This window comes from Lampetra fluviatilis, chromosome 2 (genome assembly GCF_964198595.1).
Source record: "Lampetra fluviatilis chromosome 2, kcLamFluv1.1, whole genome shotgun sequence".
Taxonomy (NCBI): Eukaryota; Metazoa; Chordata; class Hyperoartia; order Petromyzontiformes; family Petromyzontidae; genus Lampetra; species Lampetra fluviatilis.
This window is the reverse complement of record NC_136276.1, coordinates 24,925,802-24,947,349: the sequence shown is the minus strand read 5'-3', so window position 1 is coordinate 24,947,349 and position 21,548 is coordinate 24,925,802. Positions and strand designations below refer to the sequence as shown.

Below are 21,548 nucleotides of genomic sequence, written 5' to 3'. Positions count from 1 at the left end.
GACCTGTCTGTCTGTCTCACTGTGTCTGACTGCAGTCACTTGACCTGTCTGCCTCACTGTGTCTCCCCCGCCCCGCCCCGCAGTCTACACTTCCAGGTGTTCGACACGGAGGCGTCGCACGACGAGCTGCGCATCTGGGACGGCGGCGCGGAGAGCGGCATCCTGCTGCGTGAGCTCAGCGGCCCGGCGCTGCCCGACACCGTGCATAGCACGCTGCACCTCGTCACGCTGCACTTCGACACGGACTTCTTCATCAGCAGGCCCGGCTTCGCGCTGCGCTTCACCTGTAAGACCCCCCCCCCGCCCCCACCCTGCCCATCTCGAGTGTGCTGCCACTTCGCTCTGCACCGACGCATTGCACGTCACTGTGGTGGGGCATTGTGGTTCAAGACGCTTAGGGTTTGCCGTGGCGGCAAAATGTTATCTCCCTCACCTGGTGTGCGGGAGGTCGTTGGTTCGATCCCGACCCTGTCGGTGCCTGCAGTGTAGGGCACCACGGTGGCGAGATGTTAACTACCTCGCCTGGTCGTGGGTTCGATCTCGACCCTGATGCCTGTATATTGAGAATGTGCGTGTCTCTCTCCGCATGGTCGCGTGGATTTTGCTCCTGGTCCTCCGGTTTTTCCCTCCACATTTAGAAACATGCGTTTAGAGTAATTTGGCTGCTGTAAACTAAAACGTCCAAATGACAAGCCGCTTCGTTGAGCTGTCATTTGCGATATCCAGGTCGCTTCTGAAAAAGAGCTATTTAGCTTCATTGGGCCTTACCTGGTAAAATAAAATAAAAATCTAGTTTTGAAGTTTTCGTGACTGCAAGGATTCATACCCTTAGGTTTTTTTCGGTAAAGTTACGTAGGTAAAAATAAAAATAAATAATACAAATAATAGAAATAATAATAGGAGTTATTTCTATTACTATTGCTATTATTTGTATTATTTATTTTTATTTTTACCTACGTGACTTTACCGAAAAAAACCTAAGAGTATAAAATAAATAGTAAAGTTTTAGTGTAATGCTTTAACATGCCTGCACAGGTTACAAGTTAACATTGTAATGTCAACACCTTCCCACAAGGTGTGAACCTGCCTCAGTCTCAGCACCGCACTCCCACAGATTTACACATTTGCACATCTTTTGATTTCAAATTAAAATTTTAGACTTTTTTTCAAGCGTTTAATGCGGCAAAACATTTTTTTTGCTAAATATGGAAACCTTCAACATGCTGGGACATAAGGCACAGGGATTAGTTGCGAATATTATTTTTTTATTGTTGCCATATTGCGAAGTTAAATGACGGCGGTGTTGTGCTTCGCTTTGAATGATGGTCATTAGGCCCTCTGCATGAAGGCTCCAAAGTTATCTCCATGCACGCTCTGCTTCTCCCCCTCGTGGGACACACTCTGACAAACCCCCTCCGTAAACTATGAATATTAAAACAAGTCATGATTTGTTTAACGCGCAGTAGACTGTCGCGACCAATATTATCCACAATAGAGGTTTTTTTTGGGTTAGATCGCGTAAATAGAAATGTGTCGTTAAACCCGCCACCACCCGACACAGCCAATACTTACTATAATCACCCAGGAATGTCCTTAACGCTCGTGACGTCACTCCACATCGACCAGCCCCCCTCATTAATATCATGAGCAGGTGACGTCACTCCACATCGAACAGGCCCCCTCATTAATAATCATTATAAGGTGACGTCCTCCAAATAGACCCCCCCCCCCGCCATTCATAATAATTAGCGGCTGACGTCACTCCACATGGGGGGCGAGGCGCCTCCTCCACCCTCGTCGGCGTCAACTTACACCCCTTACTACAAAGGCAAAACCCTCACGTCACGCGATCTCAGTCACGCTGTTGAGACATAGAAGTAAAAAGGACGTCATGATGAACAAGGGATTATAACCTTAAAATTAAATAGGTCTGTGTCACCGCGCCCTTACATACTGCACACGAATTGATGCAATGCATATCACGTCGCGGTCTGCTTTTCGCTTGTAAGTTTCAGATTTACAGCAATACACCCGTCCTTGGATGGGCAAAAGGCGAGTTAGTAAGGTTTGTCCCGTAAACCAAACATGCCAATTAGTCACTCGTACAGCACACCGGTTGTGTGTTGGAGAGTAAACCCACAACATTTATAATTCCAGTACCGTGACGTTTCGCCGGTTTACTCTCTGGTTTACTCTCCAACACACAACTGGTGTGTTGCTGTACGAGTAACAAATTGGCACGTTTAGTTTACGTGACAAACCTTACTAATTGTCTATGTCAGGTGGTGGCGGGTTTAACGACGAATTTTTATATTTACTCGATATAACCCAGAAAAACCTGGTATGGAAGTCATGGTTTACATAAGGTAGCCTAATCACTCCACATCTCCAATTAGCACATACATACATACTCTGTTGGAATTGAAAATAATTTAAAGACTTTATATATATATAAAACAATCTCCGCATGAACGTCCTCGTCAGGTTAGGGTGCATTTACTAGCTTTCACGGACATATATCATATTTTATTTCATGTCCATCCACTATGAGTGCAGTGGTCTCCATGTGTCTATGCGCAATATCACCAACAGCTCAGTTCCCTGAGAAGAAAAATGAACGGCCATGAGTCTCAGGTACTGGGAGAGCACTGTCCGAGAGACAGAAGCAGTCGAGATTTAATGTTTTGAGAATATGTAGAAACACTCATTAATTGGCAGAAAACATATTTGTTAATGTAGGACTGTAGAGCTTAGACAATTGTTTCCACTGGCTCATGGCCTGGTTGCCTTCCAGCTTGGTCTGTGGTTCCTCAGCAATTGTAAGATGCAATCCGCATGGTGGTGAGATGTTAACTCGCTCGCCGAGTATGCATAAGGTCGTGGGTTCCATCCCGACCCTGACGCCTATGTATTTGGAATTTGCATGTTCTCCTCGTGGTCACATTTAGAAACATGCGTGAAGAGAATTTGCAGCTATAATCTTCCACGTGATAAGCCACTTCCTTGAGCTACTATTTGTGCCCAGGTCGCTTCTTGAAAAGAGCTACGTAGCTCAGTGGGACTTATTGGTAAAATACAAATAGTTTCGTTTAGTTTAAAAAGTAAAAGTTATGTTGGGAATAGGAAAATACACAGCACGCCTGGCCTATTCCTTTTAACATAACGTCACCAAGTCTCTTGCGTCCACTCTGAAGCAGTGCGGAGTGTTTACTGTAAATGGCGGCAGGGTGGCGCGGTAGCATCGCACGTGGCTCACAGCAGGAGGTGCTTGGGTTCAATTCCCAACCGGGGGCGCATGTCCATGTGGAGTTTGTGTGTTCTCCCCTGTGCAGCATCCCTCTGAGTTCTGCAGTTTTCTCCCGTAGCTAAAACAACAAAAATATTATAAAAATGTAAATTGTGATTGACCCAAATTATTCCAATGCTAAAAAAAATCATGAAAACCCATTCAATCGGGATTACACACAGCAGCAGCAGCAAAAATCGCCCCTTGTGAAAAAAATTGAGCAGGACCCTCCTGTAAAAGAGTCTTGGGACTCGGTGTGAAGCTGTCCTGGATAAACAAGTGCAATGATAAGAATAATATTGAAGCACAAGCTCATCGCTCCCTGGACATCTGTGACCTACTGGACAGCTTCACAGCTCATGGTATTCCTCCAGCCCAAGTCAAGATTCTCTCATCCCGAACTCTGCCCTCCCCACAGCTTCGGTGGCGTCCGAGTGCCGGGACCCGGGCGTGCCGACCAACGGGTCGCGCAGCGGCGACGGACGCCGGCCGGGTGACAGCGTGCTGTTCCAATGCGACCCAGGCTACGCGCTGCAGGGACCGCCCCGCATGACCTGCGTGCAGGCCGAGAGCCGCTTCTTCTGGCAGCCCTCGCTGCCCATCTGCGTCGGTGAGGGCGCATCGCCGCAACGCCGGGGTTATAGCCTAGCCGCCGCAGAAGCTGAAACGATCGGGGCAAGTTTCTTAAATCCTCCACCACCATCCTCTCCCCCCCTGCTGCCCACAGATGCGCCCCCCCGCGTTTGCCCACCCAGGTTTTAAATGAGTACCCCGCAAGTAGGTAGATGGGCGGGTTGCGGGGTAAAGTTGTGGGGACTCCCGCATCTTCCAGGACATATCTGGCCAGCATAAAAGAATAGTCGGGAAAACGCCCTCTTAGAGAGTGAGGAGCCCCTTCCGCCAGCAGTAGCACGAGAAAACAATTACAAGTCTGTGCCTTTACCCATTAAACTCCCCCCTGTTCAACCAAAGTTCTTCTTTTTGTCAAATCTAAATGCCAACGATGTCATCTGGTTCGTTTACAATTTGCGAGGAACAGATGCTCACTCTGTAAAGTTTTCCTGTGACCTTACGGACGGACGAGGGCACAGAGGGAAATGGGAGACATTGTTTCAGTCGAAGGTGTTGACAAACATACTCAAGTGTCGTCATTGTGTGCCTATTCCCTCAGCGCCGTGCGGTGGTAACTTGACTGGCCCTGCAGGATTCATTCTGTCACCAAATTACCCCCAGCCGTATCCTCCCAGCCACGAATGCCACTGGACAATCACGGTCAACGAGGACTTCGTTGTGGCCCTCTCGTTTTTAAGGTAAGCGAGCGGCCTGCTGTTGTCTTGTTGTCCCCCGTCCCACAGGTGCCCAGCTATTGTTTGAAAGCAAAGTTACGGCTGTCCTTATCCAATTCAAGTTGTGTGTATACGCGAGTCCTCAACGATCAATAAACGAGGTTCACGGGAACAGTAACCGTGGTAACAAGCGATAAAAGAGTGACAAGGAGCCGACTGACTACCGGTGAGAGAAGGGATTTGTGAGTGCTGGTTCATCGACCAGTTTAACACGTATTAGTCATAGGAGGAGGTTTTCTCGACCAATATTATCCATAATAGAGGTTGTTTTGGGTTAGATCGCATAAATATGAATGTGTCGTTAAACCCGCCACCACCCGAGACAGCCAATTTGCAAATTTACTACTATAATGAGCCAATAATGTCTGTGTGTCCCATGCGTGATGTCATTCCACGTCGGCGAGCCCCCCTCATTAATAATCATGAACAGGTGACGTCCTCCACATGGACCTCCCCTCATTAATAATCATGAGCGGGGTGACATTCCACATCGAACAGCCCCCCTCATTAATACTCATGAATAGGTGACGTCCTAACTTAAAGCTTTTGTGACTGCAGGAATTCATATTATTTGGGTTTTTCAGTAAAGTCACGTAGAAAGGTTCAAATAAAATAACAAAAAAATACGACGTTTCGATCGCAACACAAGCGGTCACCAAGCTCTCAAGATGAATGGATATTCAGACTACACAATCTGTAAAGCTATCACCCCAACCGTTGGGAAAGAACCATCTGAGAACCCAATCAAAACCATCACCTTGCCATACATAGCAGGGGCCACCAAAAAGATTTCCAAAATCATGAGCGAACAAGATCCAGGTTCGATTTACCACAGTACATACAATTCGTGATCTGATCCCATCTGTGAAGGATGTGATCCCTGACATGCAATACCACAGCGTCTGCAAACTAAGCTGTGTCTGCGGCAGTAGTTACATTGGGGAAACTAAGCGACATGCCTCGGACCATGTTTGTGAACATAAGGCAGATCTGAAACACGGTAGGACCAATACCTCTGCCGTGGCTGATCATTGTGTTAATGCGATGGGCTCACACGAAATGTATTTTTCTAAAACGAAGGTACTTTGCAAACCCACTGGCTATCAACAAAGATTCGTTCATGAAGCCATCCATATATACAAACACAGACACAATTTCAACCGAGAAGATGGGTACAAACTGAGCAATCATTGGAAGGACGTTATCAACCGGTTTAAGTCATAACTGGCTATGATGTTCCCATCCTACCACCTTCAATGTTAGTAGTTATTTTCAGCTCTCTGATTTTACATTAACGGGTTGAATTTCTCACACTAACACAGCCACCTTCGCGCCGACCGAGAGGTTGCGGCTCTGCGATCTACCATTAACATGCTAATCTCTCACATTAACATAGCCACTTCAGCATGCTCGCCATGGAGGCCGCTCACTGATCTAACATTAACATGCTAGTTTTTACCCAGCAGCCCTTTAATTGGTGGAAAACCCACCACCGTTGTATATCGCTGCCCACCACCTACATTAACATTAGCTGCCCCGCCCATGCTGCTGACATTTGGGCTACGCCCATTTCAAACCTTTATAATCGGTTTGCCTTTAGAAGCTAACCCCCTTTTCCTGATGACACCGTTTGTGTTGCGATCGAAATGTCGTAGTTTTTTGTTTTTTTCTTTGAACTAATCTAGGTGACTTTACCGAAAGACCCAAAGAATAAGGTGACGTCCTCCAAATGGACACTCCCCCCCCCCCCCCATTGATAATAATTAGCGGGTGACGTCACTCCACATGGGGGGGCGAGGCGCCTCCTCCTCCTCAGCGTCAACTTACAACCCTCACTACAAAGGCAGAACCCTCACGTCACGCGATCTCCGTAACGCTACTGAGACATAGAAGTAAAAATGACGTCATAATGAACAAGGGATTATAACCTTTAAATTAAATAAGTCTGTGTCACCGCGCCCTTACAAATTACACACGAATTGATGCAATGAATATCACGTCGCGGTCTGCTTTTCGCTTGCAAGTTTCAGATTTACTGCAATACACCCGTCCTTGGATGGGCAAAAGGCTAGTTATTAAGGTTTGTAGGTTTACTCTCCAACTCACCGGTGTGCTGAACTAGTAACGAATTGGCACATTTTTTTACGTGGCAAACCTTGACTAATTGCCTGTGTAGGGTGGTGGCGGGTTCATCAACACATTTATATTTACACAATCTAACCCAAAAAAACATATTACGGTTCATCACCCGTATGATGTTTAAACTCGGCATGTTTGAAAGTGGTGTGTGGCCTAAGTGTCCCTTTCTAAAGCCAGCTCCTGAAGGCAGCAGTGGCAGCAGGACTCCCTGTCTTGTGGGAAGGTTCAACCCAACACTCCAAGAAGGAAAACAAGAAATCAAATCAGATTAAATTGCAATGGAGTGTGATTGACCTAATGAGACCGGCTATTACAAAATTACGCGCATTGAAATGTTTATACAACTAAAAGGGCAAGTACTTACTGGTCAAATAGTTTTAGTGTTTAATGAGAGTAATTTTCTGATGATTTGACGGCAGATTTTATGCTGCAGAGAGATGTTAAATGCAACTACAGTCCGTCAATTTCCATCTCCAAATTAACACGATCATTATGTTCATAACGGCTTTGAGTCATCATTAATAATAGCAGTGTTCCTCCAATTTGCTGAGACGTTAAAACACAGGCTTACTGTTCTGTAAGCAGCTTCGGAGATAGTCCGTAAATAATGCGATAGGTGTGTATATAGAGTAGGTGTGTATAGAGTAGGTGTGTATATAGAGTAGTGTATGTAGAGTAGTGTGTGTATAGAGTAGTGTGTATATATAGAGTAGTGTGTATAGAGTAGGTGTGTATAGAGTGGTAGGTATGTATATAGTAGTGATACATAGAGTATGTGTACATATAGAGTATGTGTATATAGCGTGGGAGGCATGTGACTCAATGGATATTGGTGTAGTGTGATCTAAGCTGTCACAGACCCAGGCCGGAATACATTATTTACAAACAATAAAAAACAATTTCAAGAGTGAATTGGCTGCACTGCGATTGCACAAAGAAAGTAATGCGCAGCACAGACAAGAAGACCGGCTTCGGCCAAGTTATTCACGGCAACTCTGGAATATGTTTATCAAAAAATGTTTACTGGACAAACAAAGGCATAAACATTCGCGTGAAAATACGAACCATCTGAGACTTTGCCGATGACATGGCCATTACAATGACCGATGAGAATCAACTGCAGTAAAGGACAGAAATTAATCAAGGAGGCTGCGACGTGAGGCTCGAGAGAAATTAGCAAATGAAGGTTGGGTACAACACGTGTCGCTAAAATAATCAAGATATTTGTTCACGGGGACACAACTGCAGAGCACGTAAATTAATTAGTTGTATTCATGCAGGACACCCACACGGAGTCGAAAGTCTGTCTTTCAGGAGCGCCCTGCTCTGTTGTGTTTTTTTTATTTTAAGATGTTCTCAGCCAATGAACCCTTCCCTGTTCTGAGCCGTCTGCAAGTTGCAGGGTGGGTGTCCCTCGTGCACCGACGAATCTCGGCACGTGCGAGGTGTAGTGCCGATGTTTTTAAAGACATCGCTACTCACCGCAGAGAACCGTAGCGACACGACCGCACTCGATGATAGCTGGCGCCAAGCTGTACCACACACCCCTCCCGTATGACCTTTTACTTCGGATTCCGTTCCGATGACGTAAACATACGTTTGAGTTGTTTATTATACACTTGGGAGGAAACCGGAGCACCCGGAGAAAACCCACACGCACGAGGGGGCAAAAACACTAACCCCGTACAGATGGAAACAGATGGGAATTAGTGAACTTGCTGTACTGCCTTCTCCCAGGGTATGGCATCTCCTCAACGCACGCGGGAAGGGAGTTACACAACAATTTTTTGTTTAAACAATTAAATATTCTTTTATTTTACCAGGTAAGGCCCACTGAGCTATATTGCTCTTTTTGAAAAGCAACCTGGCCCCACATGATCGCTCAACAAAGTGGCTTATCATGTGGAAATGTATTGCAGCAAAATACTTTAAACACATTTTCTGTATGAGGTGGGGAAAACAAGAGGACCCGGAAGAAAATCCACGTGACCACGGGGAGGGAGAAAGACACGCAAACTCCAAATATACAGGTGTCAGGGTCGGGATTGAACCCGCGAGCTCTTATATACCAGGAGAGGTGGTTAACATCTCGCAACCGTGGCGCCCAATCGTGCAGTAATCCACCATCCCTCGCCTCCATAGCGTTGGATTACAGGCCACGCCGCATAGCCTCATCAACGCCCATCACCACTTGACAGCATCTCTTGCCAAACGCAGACGTCAATGGTTGGGGCGCACGCATTACAAATGGGCCTCAGAACCTCTTCCAAAGCTGTGCGTGCGTTGGGAGATCGGCCAGCAAATAATTAGTTGGCAATGATCAGTCGCGAAAGTCTTCGAGAGGAGATGCGTGACGTGGGAGGAGGCGGAGAGACTGGAAACCGACCGGCATGCACGGGGCGTCCCTTCTACACGGAGCAATCGGCCAGTGACTGAAGGCGATAGAGTGGAGAGAAGCCATTTGATCTTGCGTAGGTGTTGTTCGCGATGCCTCAGAAGCATCACCATCTCCTCCTCTGTAAATATCTCGTAAAAATCTCGCTTTCTTGGATACCTAGATAAGGATGTATTTACTCTTTGGTTTTCTTGGTAAAGTCACTTAGGTAAAAAAGAGAAAATAAATTAAATTAATAAATTAAATTAATTTATTTTCTCTTTTTTACCTAATTAAATTAATAAATTAAATTAACTTATTTTCTCTTTTTTACCTACGTGACTTTACCAAAAAAAACAAAGAGTATGGACCCTTGCAGTCACGAAAACTTCAAATCTAGAAGGATGTCTTTGTCCTTGTTTTCATATTTTATAATGGTTAATAATAATAATGTCTTTTCCACAAACCGGTTACCTCGGCGAAAGAAGCCAGAAGCCGACTGATGTGGTGTACCCATTGTCCAACATTTCACAACACGTGCTAGGAGCTTTCAGGCCTTAAGATGCTGCCAGCACACGGAGTGAAAAACGTCAGATATCATACCGAGCGACACGCGTTACAACATGATGACATGTCGGAGAGTCGTATTTTTGTTGCTTCATGCAAGCTCAGGGTCGGGAATCCATTTTTGTGATGTTTTTCCATTGTCAATATTGTTTTTGCTTGTTTAGGTCTCGGTTTGTGATGGTTTTCTCTGCCATCGGCCAAATGCACACCTCTTGGAAAGGACTAATAAATGTCAAACACCATTATGGCCGGGCCCTTTGTAGACTTATGAAAAGGTGGTCGACTCGGTGGAAATTGAAGCAGTCATTGAATGTATACTTTTAATTTTGGTGAAAATGTGTATTTACGTTGACATACGATGCCATCTGGTGTACGGTCCCCCCCCCCCCCCCCCCCGGCAAGCATCGTATTTGTTGGTCCTGCTATCCCCCTCCATGTGCATTGCTCAAACATGAGGCCGACAGCGCAAACATTTCACGGCTGTCACATGACGAGCTGCCACATGATGAGCGAGCTGCCCAGCAGCTGCTGCCCCATCTCCTGCTTCCCCCACGACACCGGCCCACACCCCCCCCACTCCGTCCCCGATATTTTGTGTGGCAATTAGTGACAATAAATACCGCTGCACGTATCCTCCCTATTTTCTGGTGGGCTAAAATATAATTGCTGCAAACCGTTGATGAATTAGGTTGTGAAAGTAAAATGTTGCCCTTAATTTTGCCGTTTGAGAAAAGCCACATGTGTTAGAAATACTTTGGTAGCATTTGAAACTGACTTCCAATGGCGGTTTGTGTGGAGCTGGAATTGGAATGGGGAGGGCTAATACAATGCGATATAGACAGTCGCTTTTGAGCAGGTGGAAAGCATCGCTAATCTGTATTTTTGTTGAACTGCGTTCGCACAGTACATAGCCAGCCGTGCTTATGGGAAGTGCAGTGGAAAGACAAAAAAACTAAACACAAAAAGCAGTGCTAAAGAAATGTATTTTCAATCCAGGTGATTTAAAAGTGCATAGCTCCGGTGGCTGCCTGATATCAGAAGGAAGAGCGTTCCATACGGCCGCAGAAGCACATCTGAAAGCGCGCGACGCGGTGACCGTCATTTGTTCGATGGCCAGCCAAAAGCCGCCGCTGCGACGATGACCCCAGTTCGTGTGCTGATGCTTGATCTTCCTTGACGAGATCAGCGACGTATCGCGGTTCACTTGTGGTGAGCGCTCTGTGTAGCGAGCGCGACCTTACAATGCGCGACATCGCGGCGATTGTCACGCTCCGTGGATCGCCTCGCGGCGCGAAGAGCCTCCGCCATGGGGATTCTAAAGCGCCCTTTGTGCCCCCGGCAATGCGGACAGCCTGAACCTGGAGGCCAACTACGACTTCCTGCACGCATACGACGGGGGCGACGTGCTGGCGCCGTTGCTGGGGAGCTTCCACGGCTTGCAGCTCCCGGGCCGCGTGGAGAGCGCCGGCAACGTCCTGCACCTCGCGTTCCACAGCGACAAGACCATCAACGCGGGCGGCTTCCACATCGAATACCGCGGTGCGTGCCGCGTGCGCGCCACTCCCGCCGCAGCAGCGTTCACTCGCACGCCGTATTGGCGCTGCCGCCCTTTGCCCCGCACCAACGTGACCACGAGGGGCCTTTAATGGTAATTTTGATTGCCGCTTATTGTTCGTGAAACATCGTTCGTACGCCAATTCGAAGCTGTTCTAGTGCCAGCCACCTTCAGAGTCTTTGCCACCATCGTGTGTGGTGCTGTGTCAAAACAATCCGTACTGACCTCGGGGAGGCCCAGGAGCGGTTGAGATATAACATCACCGATGTTAGCCCCAAGCAGGAGTCAAACTCTCGCCGTTAGGTTCGTAGCGCAGTGCGCCAGTCGCCATGCCACCGCAATCCCGCGCACGTGCGTACACACACAAGTGTGCCATGTCAGCCGAAGGCAGATTGTCATTATAGCTGACTGATTGACGAATACCACGTTTAAGTTCCCGTGGGATGAGGTTGCAGCTGAGAAATGTCCGTGTCTCTGGTGATCAGATGAGGCTTGGGCCGGCACTCATCTCATCTCTCCCCCCACGGAGCAGGGGGCTGCTCGCTGGACACACACAACAGCGGGCACCGCTTGGCAGAACATTTTTGCTGTGGACTTATGGCATCTTCACTAATTGGGCCTTTAGCAGTGTCTGTGTGGTCTTTGAAATGCCAAACTGAAATTTGTGGAACTGAATTATGCCAAATTGCCCGACTACCAGAACACCTCACCATTCCACAGTTTAGTGAGAAACAATTGTACTTGTCAACTTTATAAATCTAATCGGAAATTAAACATATTTTGCCGTCTACCAAATAATCCTCAAGATGCTTCCAAGATGTGTTAGAACGTGGGTAGTATGTGCTTGTTCCTGAGCGATTGTGCAATACTATTTTTACAATTTTTATTTTAGCAGCTAAGTCCCGCTGAGCAATATCGCTCTTTTTCATAAACGACCTGGCTATCACGTGGAAAATCTAAAGCAGCCAAATACTCTAAACGCGTGTTGATTTTAAATGTGGACGGAAAAACTGGAGGACCTGGAGAAAAATCTAAGCGACCACGGGGAGAGAAATTCGCAAACTCCAAATATACAGCAGTAGGCGTCAGCGTCGGGATCGAACCCACGACCTCCTGCATACCAGGCGAAGGAGATAACATCTCTTAGCCACCGTGGCGCCCCTAAACACGAGCGATGCTATGAACAAACTTTTTTTCCCAGGGCCGGTCTTACTCCGGAGGGTCACTCATTCATTTTTTTTCTGTCCGCATTCGCAGAGAAACCGCGGGAGTCGTGCTTCGACCCCGGGAGCATCGCGAACGGTTCGCGCCTGGGCTCCGACCTGCGCCTGGGCTCGAGCGTGACGTTCGCCTGCGGCACGGGCTACTCGCTGCACGGCTATTCCACGCTGCTGTGCATCATGGGGGACGACGGGAGGCCAGCGTGGAACCGGCCCCTCCCGGCCTGCCGCGGTGAGAGCCCCGGGCGCGCCCCCCGCTCCCTCTTCCTCTCCTCCTGACGGATCGCGTCGTCCTGGCACCACCCCCCCCCCCCCCCCCCTGAGACGGATGATAGGATACCAATGACAGATGGCAGCGGAAGCGTGGGAATTATTTGGTATTTTGGATATGTATGTATGTACGCATGTGGAACTTCTTTCGTGGGTATTCTCACCTCTTCAAAGATGTTCGTGTGTACAGTTGATCATCGATTATCCGGCTGCTGCTTCCAACATTATCTGGCGGTCCCGGGCCGATCCGCCAAAACTGATCCAAAGGCTGTAACCAGGTCCGGTGATCAGCACAGCGTGCGTGACATGCAAAGCAGTTACGTTTGATTTCAATGTAAAATATTTTAAAAAGAACATTATACACTACGTGCAACTTAAACAATGTCAATAATGCACTATACACATCACCCCATGATGCAGAGTCTTCGAGATTCGAGTGGTAAGTATGTTACAGCAAATAAAGTTACTTTTTAAAGTAGGATGTTTATTGTTGTCTATTTACATGTTCATTTATAGCAATTTCATACAGTAAACAAATTAAAACACAAAAAAAGACATATAACACCCAAAATTAGGATGTCATACAAGAATGTGCAAAAATAAGCTACGTTAATCGGTGATGCACTGTACGTACGTCGAACTCCTTTCACACCGTACGTAGCCAACCGCGCTAATCTGGCCAGCATGGGAGAGTAGGCCAAACACACGCCCCTGTAGAGGCGGGGCGGGGGGGTACCTCTCTCTCGAGCTCGCTTGCGCCGGCAGTGACACGTGTTCGGGGCCGCGCCATGTTTTTTCACCTTTCTCTCTCCGCCCCCAGCCCCGTGCGGAGGCCACAGCACGGGCCAAGAGGGCTCCATCCTCTCCCCCAACTACCCGGGCAACTACAGCGTGACGCAAAGCTGCCTCTACTCCGTCACGGTCCCCAACGAACACGGTGGGTAGCCGCACCCCCTCCGCCCCCTCAATCGGAGCGGGTCGTCACATCGCAGCAGACGGCCTGGGGGTGGGGGGGGCGCTTTATCTTGAAAAATCGCACACGCGTGCGTTTCACACGGCGATGTTTTATTTTTCATTGGTATCGCGGGAATTTATTTTGATGCACCGAACGGCGTCGCGGGTGGCACGTCGAAGCAGAACTTCAAGCGCTCGCACCTCTTACCGCCACAAATCGCGTCCTTCACTTGTTACGAAAATCCCGATCGTGCGTCACTATAAGCCACCAGAACGAATGGAATTTTCCACCCAAATGGATCCTACCTAAAACCTGACTCCCATCACCATCCATCCCAGAAGAATTCCCTCATCAAAACTCTACACCATAGAGCTCCATGTATTTCTGACCATCACCACCTAGCCAGTGAACTGGAGCACGTACACCAAGCCCTCAAGAAGAATGGATATTCAGACTACACAATCCGTAGAGCTATCACCCCAACAGTTGGGAAAGAACCATCTGAGGACCCAATAAAAACCATCACCTTGCAATACATAGCAGGGGTCACCAAAAATATTTCCAAAATCATGAGCAAACACAAGATCCAGGTACGGTTCAACACAGTACATACAATTCGTGATTTAATCCCATCTGTGAAGGATGTGATCCCTGAAATGCAATACCCCGGCGTCTACAAACTAAGTTGTACCTGTGGCAGCAGTTACATTGGGGAAACTAAGCGACATGTCTCGGACCGTGTTCGTGAACATAAGGCAGATCTGAAACACGGTAAGACCAATACCTCGGCCATGGCTGATCATTGTTTTAATGCGGTGGGCTTACACGAAATGTATTTCTCTAAGACGAAGGTACTTTGCAAACCCACTGGCTATCAACAAAGATTCGTTCATGAAGCCTTCCATATATACAAACACAGACACAATTTCAACCGAGAAGATGGGTACAAACTGAGCAATCATTGGAAGGACGTTATCAACCAGTTTAAGTCATAACTGGCTGTGATATTCCTATCCTACCTATGTTAGCAGTTATATTTGACTCTCTGAGTTACATTCACGAACACAGCCAACCTTTAGGTGTGTTATTAAATGGCGGCTTGCCACTACGTCATCTGGGCCCTCGCCAAGCATACATTTACAAGCAAATCTCTCTCTCTCCTCCTTGCTCCTCAAATTTTCTCTTTCCTACTCACTCCTACATTGGCATTAGCTGCCCCGCCCAATGGCGGAGCCAGGATTTTCAGGTAGGGGGGGCAACCCCTCCAGCAATGAAAAATGATACGAGTTGTTAGTAAGTAAGGACTTGTCCCTTGCTTTTTATTCGATGGGTGTGCGGCGATGGCGCAGCCATCGATCGAGGGTCGAATTCGAACCGCGGGGTGTGATCGACATCGCGCTCGCTGAAGGTGTTTGCCTTCAGGGAAGTCGTGGACTGAATACGCAACTGCGCACAATTCTGAGTCACTTATAGCTGCTTTGCCATTACTTATTGCCAATTATGGACTCAGACTATTGTCCTATCATCTCATAGAGTCCTTGGCACGTAATCATATGCTACACAGTGGCAGTGGGGGTCGCAAAATCCCGATTTATTACAAATAAACCCCAATAATCCGATCGAAATTAGGAATTTCGATCGGATCATTGGAGGGGCACGTGCCACCCCCCACTGGCTCCGCCAGTGGCCCCTCCCATCCCTCTCTCTCCTACTCACTCCTCAAATCTCCCTCTCCTACTTGCTCCTCAAATCTCCCTCTCCTACTTGCTCCTCAAATCTCTCTCTCCTACTCGCTCCTCAAATCTCTCTCTCCTACTCGCTCCTCAAATCTCTCTCTCCTACTTGCTCCTCAAATCTCTCTCTCCTACTTGCTCCTCAAATCTCTCTCTCCTACTCACTCCTCAAATCTCCCTCTCCTACTCACTCCTCAAATCTCTCTCTCCTACTCACTCCTCAAATCTCTCTCTCCTACTCGCTCCTCAAATCTCTCTCTCCTACTCACTCCTCAAATCTCTCTCTCCTACTCACTCCTCAAATCTCTCTCTCCTACTCGCTCCTCAAATCTCTCTCTCCTACTTGCTCCTCAAATCTCTCTCTCCTACTTGCTCCTCAAATCTCTCTCTCCTACTCACTCCTCAAATCTCTCTCTCCTACTCACTCCTCAAATCTCTCTCTCCTACTCGCTCCTCAAATCTCCCTCTCCTACTTGCTCCTCAAATCTCCCTCTCCTACTTGCTCCTCAAATCTCTCTCTCCTACTCGCTCCTCAAATCTCTCTCTCCTACTCGCTCCTCAAATCTCTCTCTCCTACTTGCTCCTCAAATCTCTCTCTCCTACTTGCTCCTCAAATCTCTCTCTCCTACTCACTCCTCAAATCTCCCTCTCCTACTCACTCCTCAAATCTCTCTCTCCTACTCACTCCTCAAATCTCTCTCTCCTACTCGCTCCTCAAATCTCTCTCTCCTACTCACTCCTCAAATCTCTCTCTCCTACTCACTCCTCAAATCTCTCTCTCCTACTCGCTCCTCAAATCTCTCTCTCCTACTTGCTCCTCAAATCTCTCTCTCCTACTTGCTCCTCAAATCTCTCTCTCCTACTCACTCCTCAAATCTCTCTCTCCTACTCACTCCTCAAATCTCTCTCTCCTACTCGCTCCTCAAATCTCTCTCTCCTACTTGCTCCTCAAATCTCTCTCTCCTACTCGCCCCTCAAATCTCTCTCTCTTACTCAGTCCTCAAATCTCTCTCTCCTACTCGCCCCTCAAATCTCTCTCTCCTACTCACTCCTCAAATCTCTCTCTCCTACTCGCTCCTCAAATCTCTCTCTCCTACTCACTCCTCAAATCTCTCTCTCCTACTCACTCCTCAAATCTCTCTCTCCTACTCACTCCTCAAATCTCTCTCCTACTCGCTCCTCAAATCTCTCTCCTACTCGCTCCTCAAATCTCCCTCTCCTACTCGCCCCTCAAATCTCTCTCTCCTACTCACTCCTCAAATCTCTCTCTCCTACTCGCTCCTCAAATCTCTCTCTCCTACTCGCTCCTCAAATCTCTCTCCTACTCGCTCCTCAAATCTCTCTCCTACTCGCTCCTCAAATCTCCCTCTCCTACTCGCCCCTCAAATCTCTCTCTCCTACTCGGTCCTCAAATCTCTCTCCTACTCGCCCCTCAAATCTCTCTCTCCTACTCGCTCCTCAAATCTCTCTCTCCTACTCACTCCTCAAATCTCTCTCTCCTACTCACTCCTCAAATCTCTCTCTCCTACTCACTCCTCAAATCTCTCTCTCCTACTCACTCCTCAAATCTCTCTCTCCTACTCACGCCTCAAATCTCTCTCTCCTACTCGCTCCTCAAATCTCTCTCTCCTACTCACTCCTCAAATCTCTCTCTCCTACTCACTCCTCAAATCTCTCTCTCCTACTCGCTCCTCAAAATCTCTCTCTCCTACTCACTCCTCAAATCTCTCTCTCCTACTCACTCCTCAAATCTCTCTCCTACTCGCCCCTCAAATCTCCCTCTCCTACTTGCTCCTCAAATCTCTCTCTCCTACTCACTCCTCAAATCTCTCTCTCCTACTCGCTCCTCAAATCTCTCTCTCCTACTCGCTCCTCAAATCTCTCTCTCCTACTCGCTCCTCAAATCTCTCTCTCCTACTCGCTCCTCAAATCTCTCTCTCCTACTCGCTCCTCAAATCTCTCTCCTACTCGCTCCTCAAATCTCCCTCTCCTACTCACTCCTCAAATCTCTCTCTCCTACTCGCTACGACATTGGCATTAGCTGCCCCGCCCATCTCTGAACTTTTATAAGCAGCCTGCCTCAGCAGATTTACCCCTCTTTTGCACCTGAAGACGATTGCTTGTGTTGCGTGATTTTGATTTCATTATTTTTTCTATCTACGTGGATTTACCGAAAGACCCCAAGAATATGTAAAAATAACGAACAAAAATTTGAAACCCCTAAGTGGCCTCACAAAGGGTACCAAGTAAGTTTAAGGTAATAATTGTGAAGATGGCCATGGCGTATGTTAATGTGAGAATAAGTGTGTTTTTGCGTGACATTGGTACGTTATGACATTAAATCGTGGCTGTTAAATGTAACTGCTTCACAGGTCGGTGAGAACGGTTACTCTTATTTATCTCGACGACTACGAGTGACTGCAATATATTTTTCAATGCATAAATGTGTTGTAAATGTAAATTATTCTGATTAAACGCTTGTTTTGAGCAGGCAGATGTAGTAACATCAGCGATGGTGAGAGCCAGGAAATGGAGCGCTGCACTTGTGCCCTTACCCTGTGGCACATTTCACGGCTTGTGTGTGGGTGAACATTTGTCTCGTGTGTGGATGAACATTTGACTTTGTCTTGTGTCTGAGTGAACAGTTGTTTTTGGACAATTCAAGTTTTTCCAGACGGGGCTGAGCGACCTTGTGGAGGTTTACGACGGTGCCTCGCAGAAGGCCGGACTCCTCAGCTCACTCTCTGGAGCTCACTCCGGTCGGTTATCATCATCATCCTCATCATCATTATCATCATCATGCTCGTCATCCTCACTGTTAACCGAGGGACTACTTTATAGGATCACAGAGCTTAGGCAATCGTTGGTGCCGCTTCTGCCTGCGTTCCTGCTCCTCTGTGGTGTCCCGCTCCTCTGCTAATCAAACCCTCCAGCGTTTTGAGATGCGATTTGCGGTATATAAATTATTCTGATTACAATAATTTAACTTTCGATAGCTAGTCAGGAGCGTTGAGGTGATATGGAGTGAATGACAGAGATGTTTGCCGAGTCACGAGTAATGGTGCGGAGTGGCTCACCAGATGTTCCATTGTGTGACGTTGCTCACCACACTGCGGAGTGAGTGGCCGAGACTCTCTCCCCCCGTGTGCATCACGTAGTTTAGCTCTTGCTTCATTGGACGGCCGTGGGGTTGCTCCGTGAGGTTGCTGTAAGCCACTGTATTTACCAAGCATCGGCCAGTCCCCACACCTCCGATTAGCGCGTTTGGCTGCGTACGGTGCGAATGAAGTTCAACATACGTACAGCCCATAGACTCAACACTGCCCATAGACTCAACACTGCCCATAGACTCAACACTGCCCATAGACTCAACACTGCCCATAGACTCAACACTGCACCTAGACTCAGCACTGCCCATAGACTCAGCACTGCCCATAGACTCAACACTACCCATAGATTTCGATTTAAAGCTTTCGTGACTGCAGGGATTCATCTTCTTGGTTCTTTCGGTAAAGTCACGTAGAAGGGATCTTAACTGATTGTTGTTCACGTTTATGGTGACTTTCAGACCGCAGTCCACTCGCTGGCATTAACTGTGTATCTTGTGTTCTCCACAGGGAATGCATTATTTGCTCCGCTGCGGATCTCCTGCCACCGTTTTCCCATTCACATGTGTCATTGCTTCTACATACTATTAACATGCCCTCCCTTTGTTAATACCCCCCCCCTCCCTTTGGTGCTGCTGATCCTGCATAATGCATGGGCATAATATGACTTTGAAAACCCCCCCGCCCACCTCCTACGCATTTGCCATGAATATGCTAAATTCCACTTGATATGCATATTCTTTTGTTAAGGCTCTCTTCTTCTTCCACCTCCAACTCAGCTTATATATAAGCTCCTAGCTTGGCAGTGTCTCATTCTTCACCTGAAGATGGCTGCTTGCGTTGTAGCCGAAACGTCGTGAGAATTGTTTTATTATGTTTTATTTTTATTATTTTATTACTTCCCTTCTACGTGACTTTACCGAAAGAACCAAGAAGACTACCCATAGACTCAACACTGCCCATAGACTCAACACTGCACATAGACTCAACACTGCACATAGACTCAACACTGCCCATAGACTCAACACTGCCCATAGACTCAACACTGCACATAGACTCAACACTGCACATAGACTCAACACTGCCCATAGACTCAACACTGCCCATAGACTAACACTACTCATAGACTCAGCACTGCACCATAGACTCAACACTGCCCGTAGACTCAACACTGCCCGTAGACTCAACACTGCCCGTAGACTCAACACCGCACATTGACTCACCACTGCACATAGACTCAGCACTGCCCATAGACTCAGCACTGCCCATAGACTCAACACTGCCCATAGACTAACACTACTCATAGACTCAGCACTGCACCATAGACTCAACACTGCCCATAGACTAACACTACTCATAGACTCAGCACTGCACCATAGACTCAACACTGCCCGTAGACTCAACACTGCCCGTAGACTCAACACTGCCCGTAGACTCAACACTGCCCATAGACTCAACACTGCCCATAGACTCAACACTGCTCATAGACTCAACACTGCCCATAGACTCAACACTGCCCATAGACTCAACACTGCCCATAGACTCAACACTGCCCATAGACTAACACTGCCCATAGACTCAACACTGCACCATAGACTAACACTACCCATAGACTAACACTACCCATAGACTAACACTACCCATAGACTCAACACTACCCATAGACTAACACTGCACCATAGACTAACACTACCCATAGACAAACACTGCCACATAGACTAACACTACTAACACTACCCATAGACTAACACTACCCATAGACTAACACTGCACCATAGACTAACACTACCCATAGACTAACACCGCCACATAGACTAACACTACTAACACTACCCATAGACTAACACTGCCACATAGACTAACACTATTAACACTACCCAAAGACTCAACACTGCATCTCCGATTAGCGCGGTTGCCTACGCATGGTGCGAAAGAAGTTCATCATACGTACAAGTCGTGCACCGAGGTGGACTCGTGAGATGCCTCTAAATCGCCACGACGTGAAGTGTGCGAGGTGGTGGCTCTGCGACACTTCCTTCAGCCTGGAGCCCCACGCTTAAAACAAGCGTGATCCACGTGTAGATACCCCACTCATGTAGTCATTACATCTGTCTTCTTCTTGGTTCTTTCGGTAAAGTCACGTAGAAGGGAAGTAATAAAATAATAAAAATAAAACATAATAAAATAATTCTCACGACGTTTCGGCTACAACGCAAGCAGCCGTCTTCAGGTAAAGAATGAGACACTGCCAAGCTAGGCGCTTATATATAAGCTGGGTTGGAGGTGGAAGAAGAGCGCCTTAACAAAAGAATGTGCATATCAAGAGGAATTTAGCATATTCATAGGAAATGCGTAGGAGGTGGGCGGGGGGGTTTCAAAGTCATATTATGCCCATGCATTATGCAGGATCAGCAGCACCAAAGGGAGGGGGCAGGGGGTAGCATTAACAAAGGGAGGGAATGTTAATAGTATGTAGAAGCAATGAAACATGTGAATGGGAGAGCGGTGGAAGGAGACCCGCAGCGGAGCAAATAATGCATTCCCTGTGGAGAACACAAGATACACAGTTAATGCCAGTGAGTGGACTGCGGTCTGAAAGTCACGGTAAACGTGAACAACAATCAGTTAAGATCCGAAATGGTTTATTACGTCCTTCCAATGATTGCTGAGCCAGAATCCATCTTCTCGGTTGAAATTGTCTCTGTGTTTGTATATGTGGATCGCCTCATGAACGAATCTTTCATGGTAGCCAGATGGCTTGCAGAGAACCTCTGTCTTGGAGAAGTCAATGTCATGTGAGCCCACTGAATTGTAACAGTGATCTGCCACGGCTGAGGTGTTTGTCCTACCGTGTTTTAGGTCTGCTTTATGTTCACGGATGCGGTCCGAAACATGTCGTTTGGTTTCTCCAATGTAACTGCTACATCTGGTTTCGGAGCCTCTACGCGTGCCCCCCCCCCCCCCCCTTGTCGCGTTGTTTTTGGCTCTCTGTAAGA

The 21,548-nt window shown here is 47.5% G+C and overlaps 1 protein-coding gene across 4 annotated transcripts in view; it reads left to right on the top strand.

Moving 5' to 3' along the window:
- LOC144944586 (CUB and sushi domain-containing protein 1-like) overlaps positions 1–21,548 on the top strand; it is a 785,462-nt gene that overhangs the window by 634,445 nt on the left and 129,469 nt on the right. For all 4 annotated transcript variants that reach the window (XM_078872870.1, XM_078872887.1, XM_078872877.1 and 1 more), the window contains exons 26-32: positions 84–286; positions 3,705–3,896; positions 4,458–4,596; positions 11,064–11,251; positions 12,525–12,719; positions 13,578–13,694; positions 18,091–18,204. In XM_078872870.1, the coding sequence (XP_078728996.1) occupies positions 84–286; positions 3,705–3,896; positions 4,458–4,596; positions 11,064–11,251; positions 12,525–12,719; positions 13,578–13,694; positions 18,091–18,204 (1,148 nt within the window). The remainder of the gene's footprint in view (positions 1–83; positions 287–3,704; positions 3,897–4,457; positions 4,597–11,063; positions 11,252–12,524; positions 12,720–13,577; positions 13,695–18,090; positions 18,205–21,548) is intronic.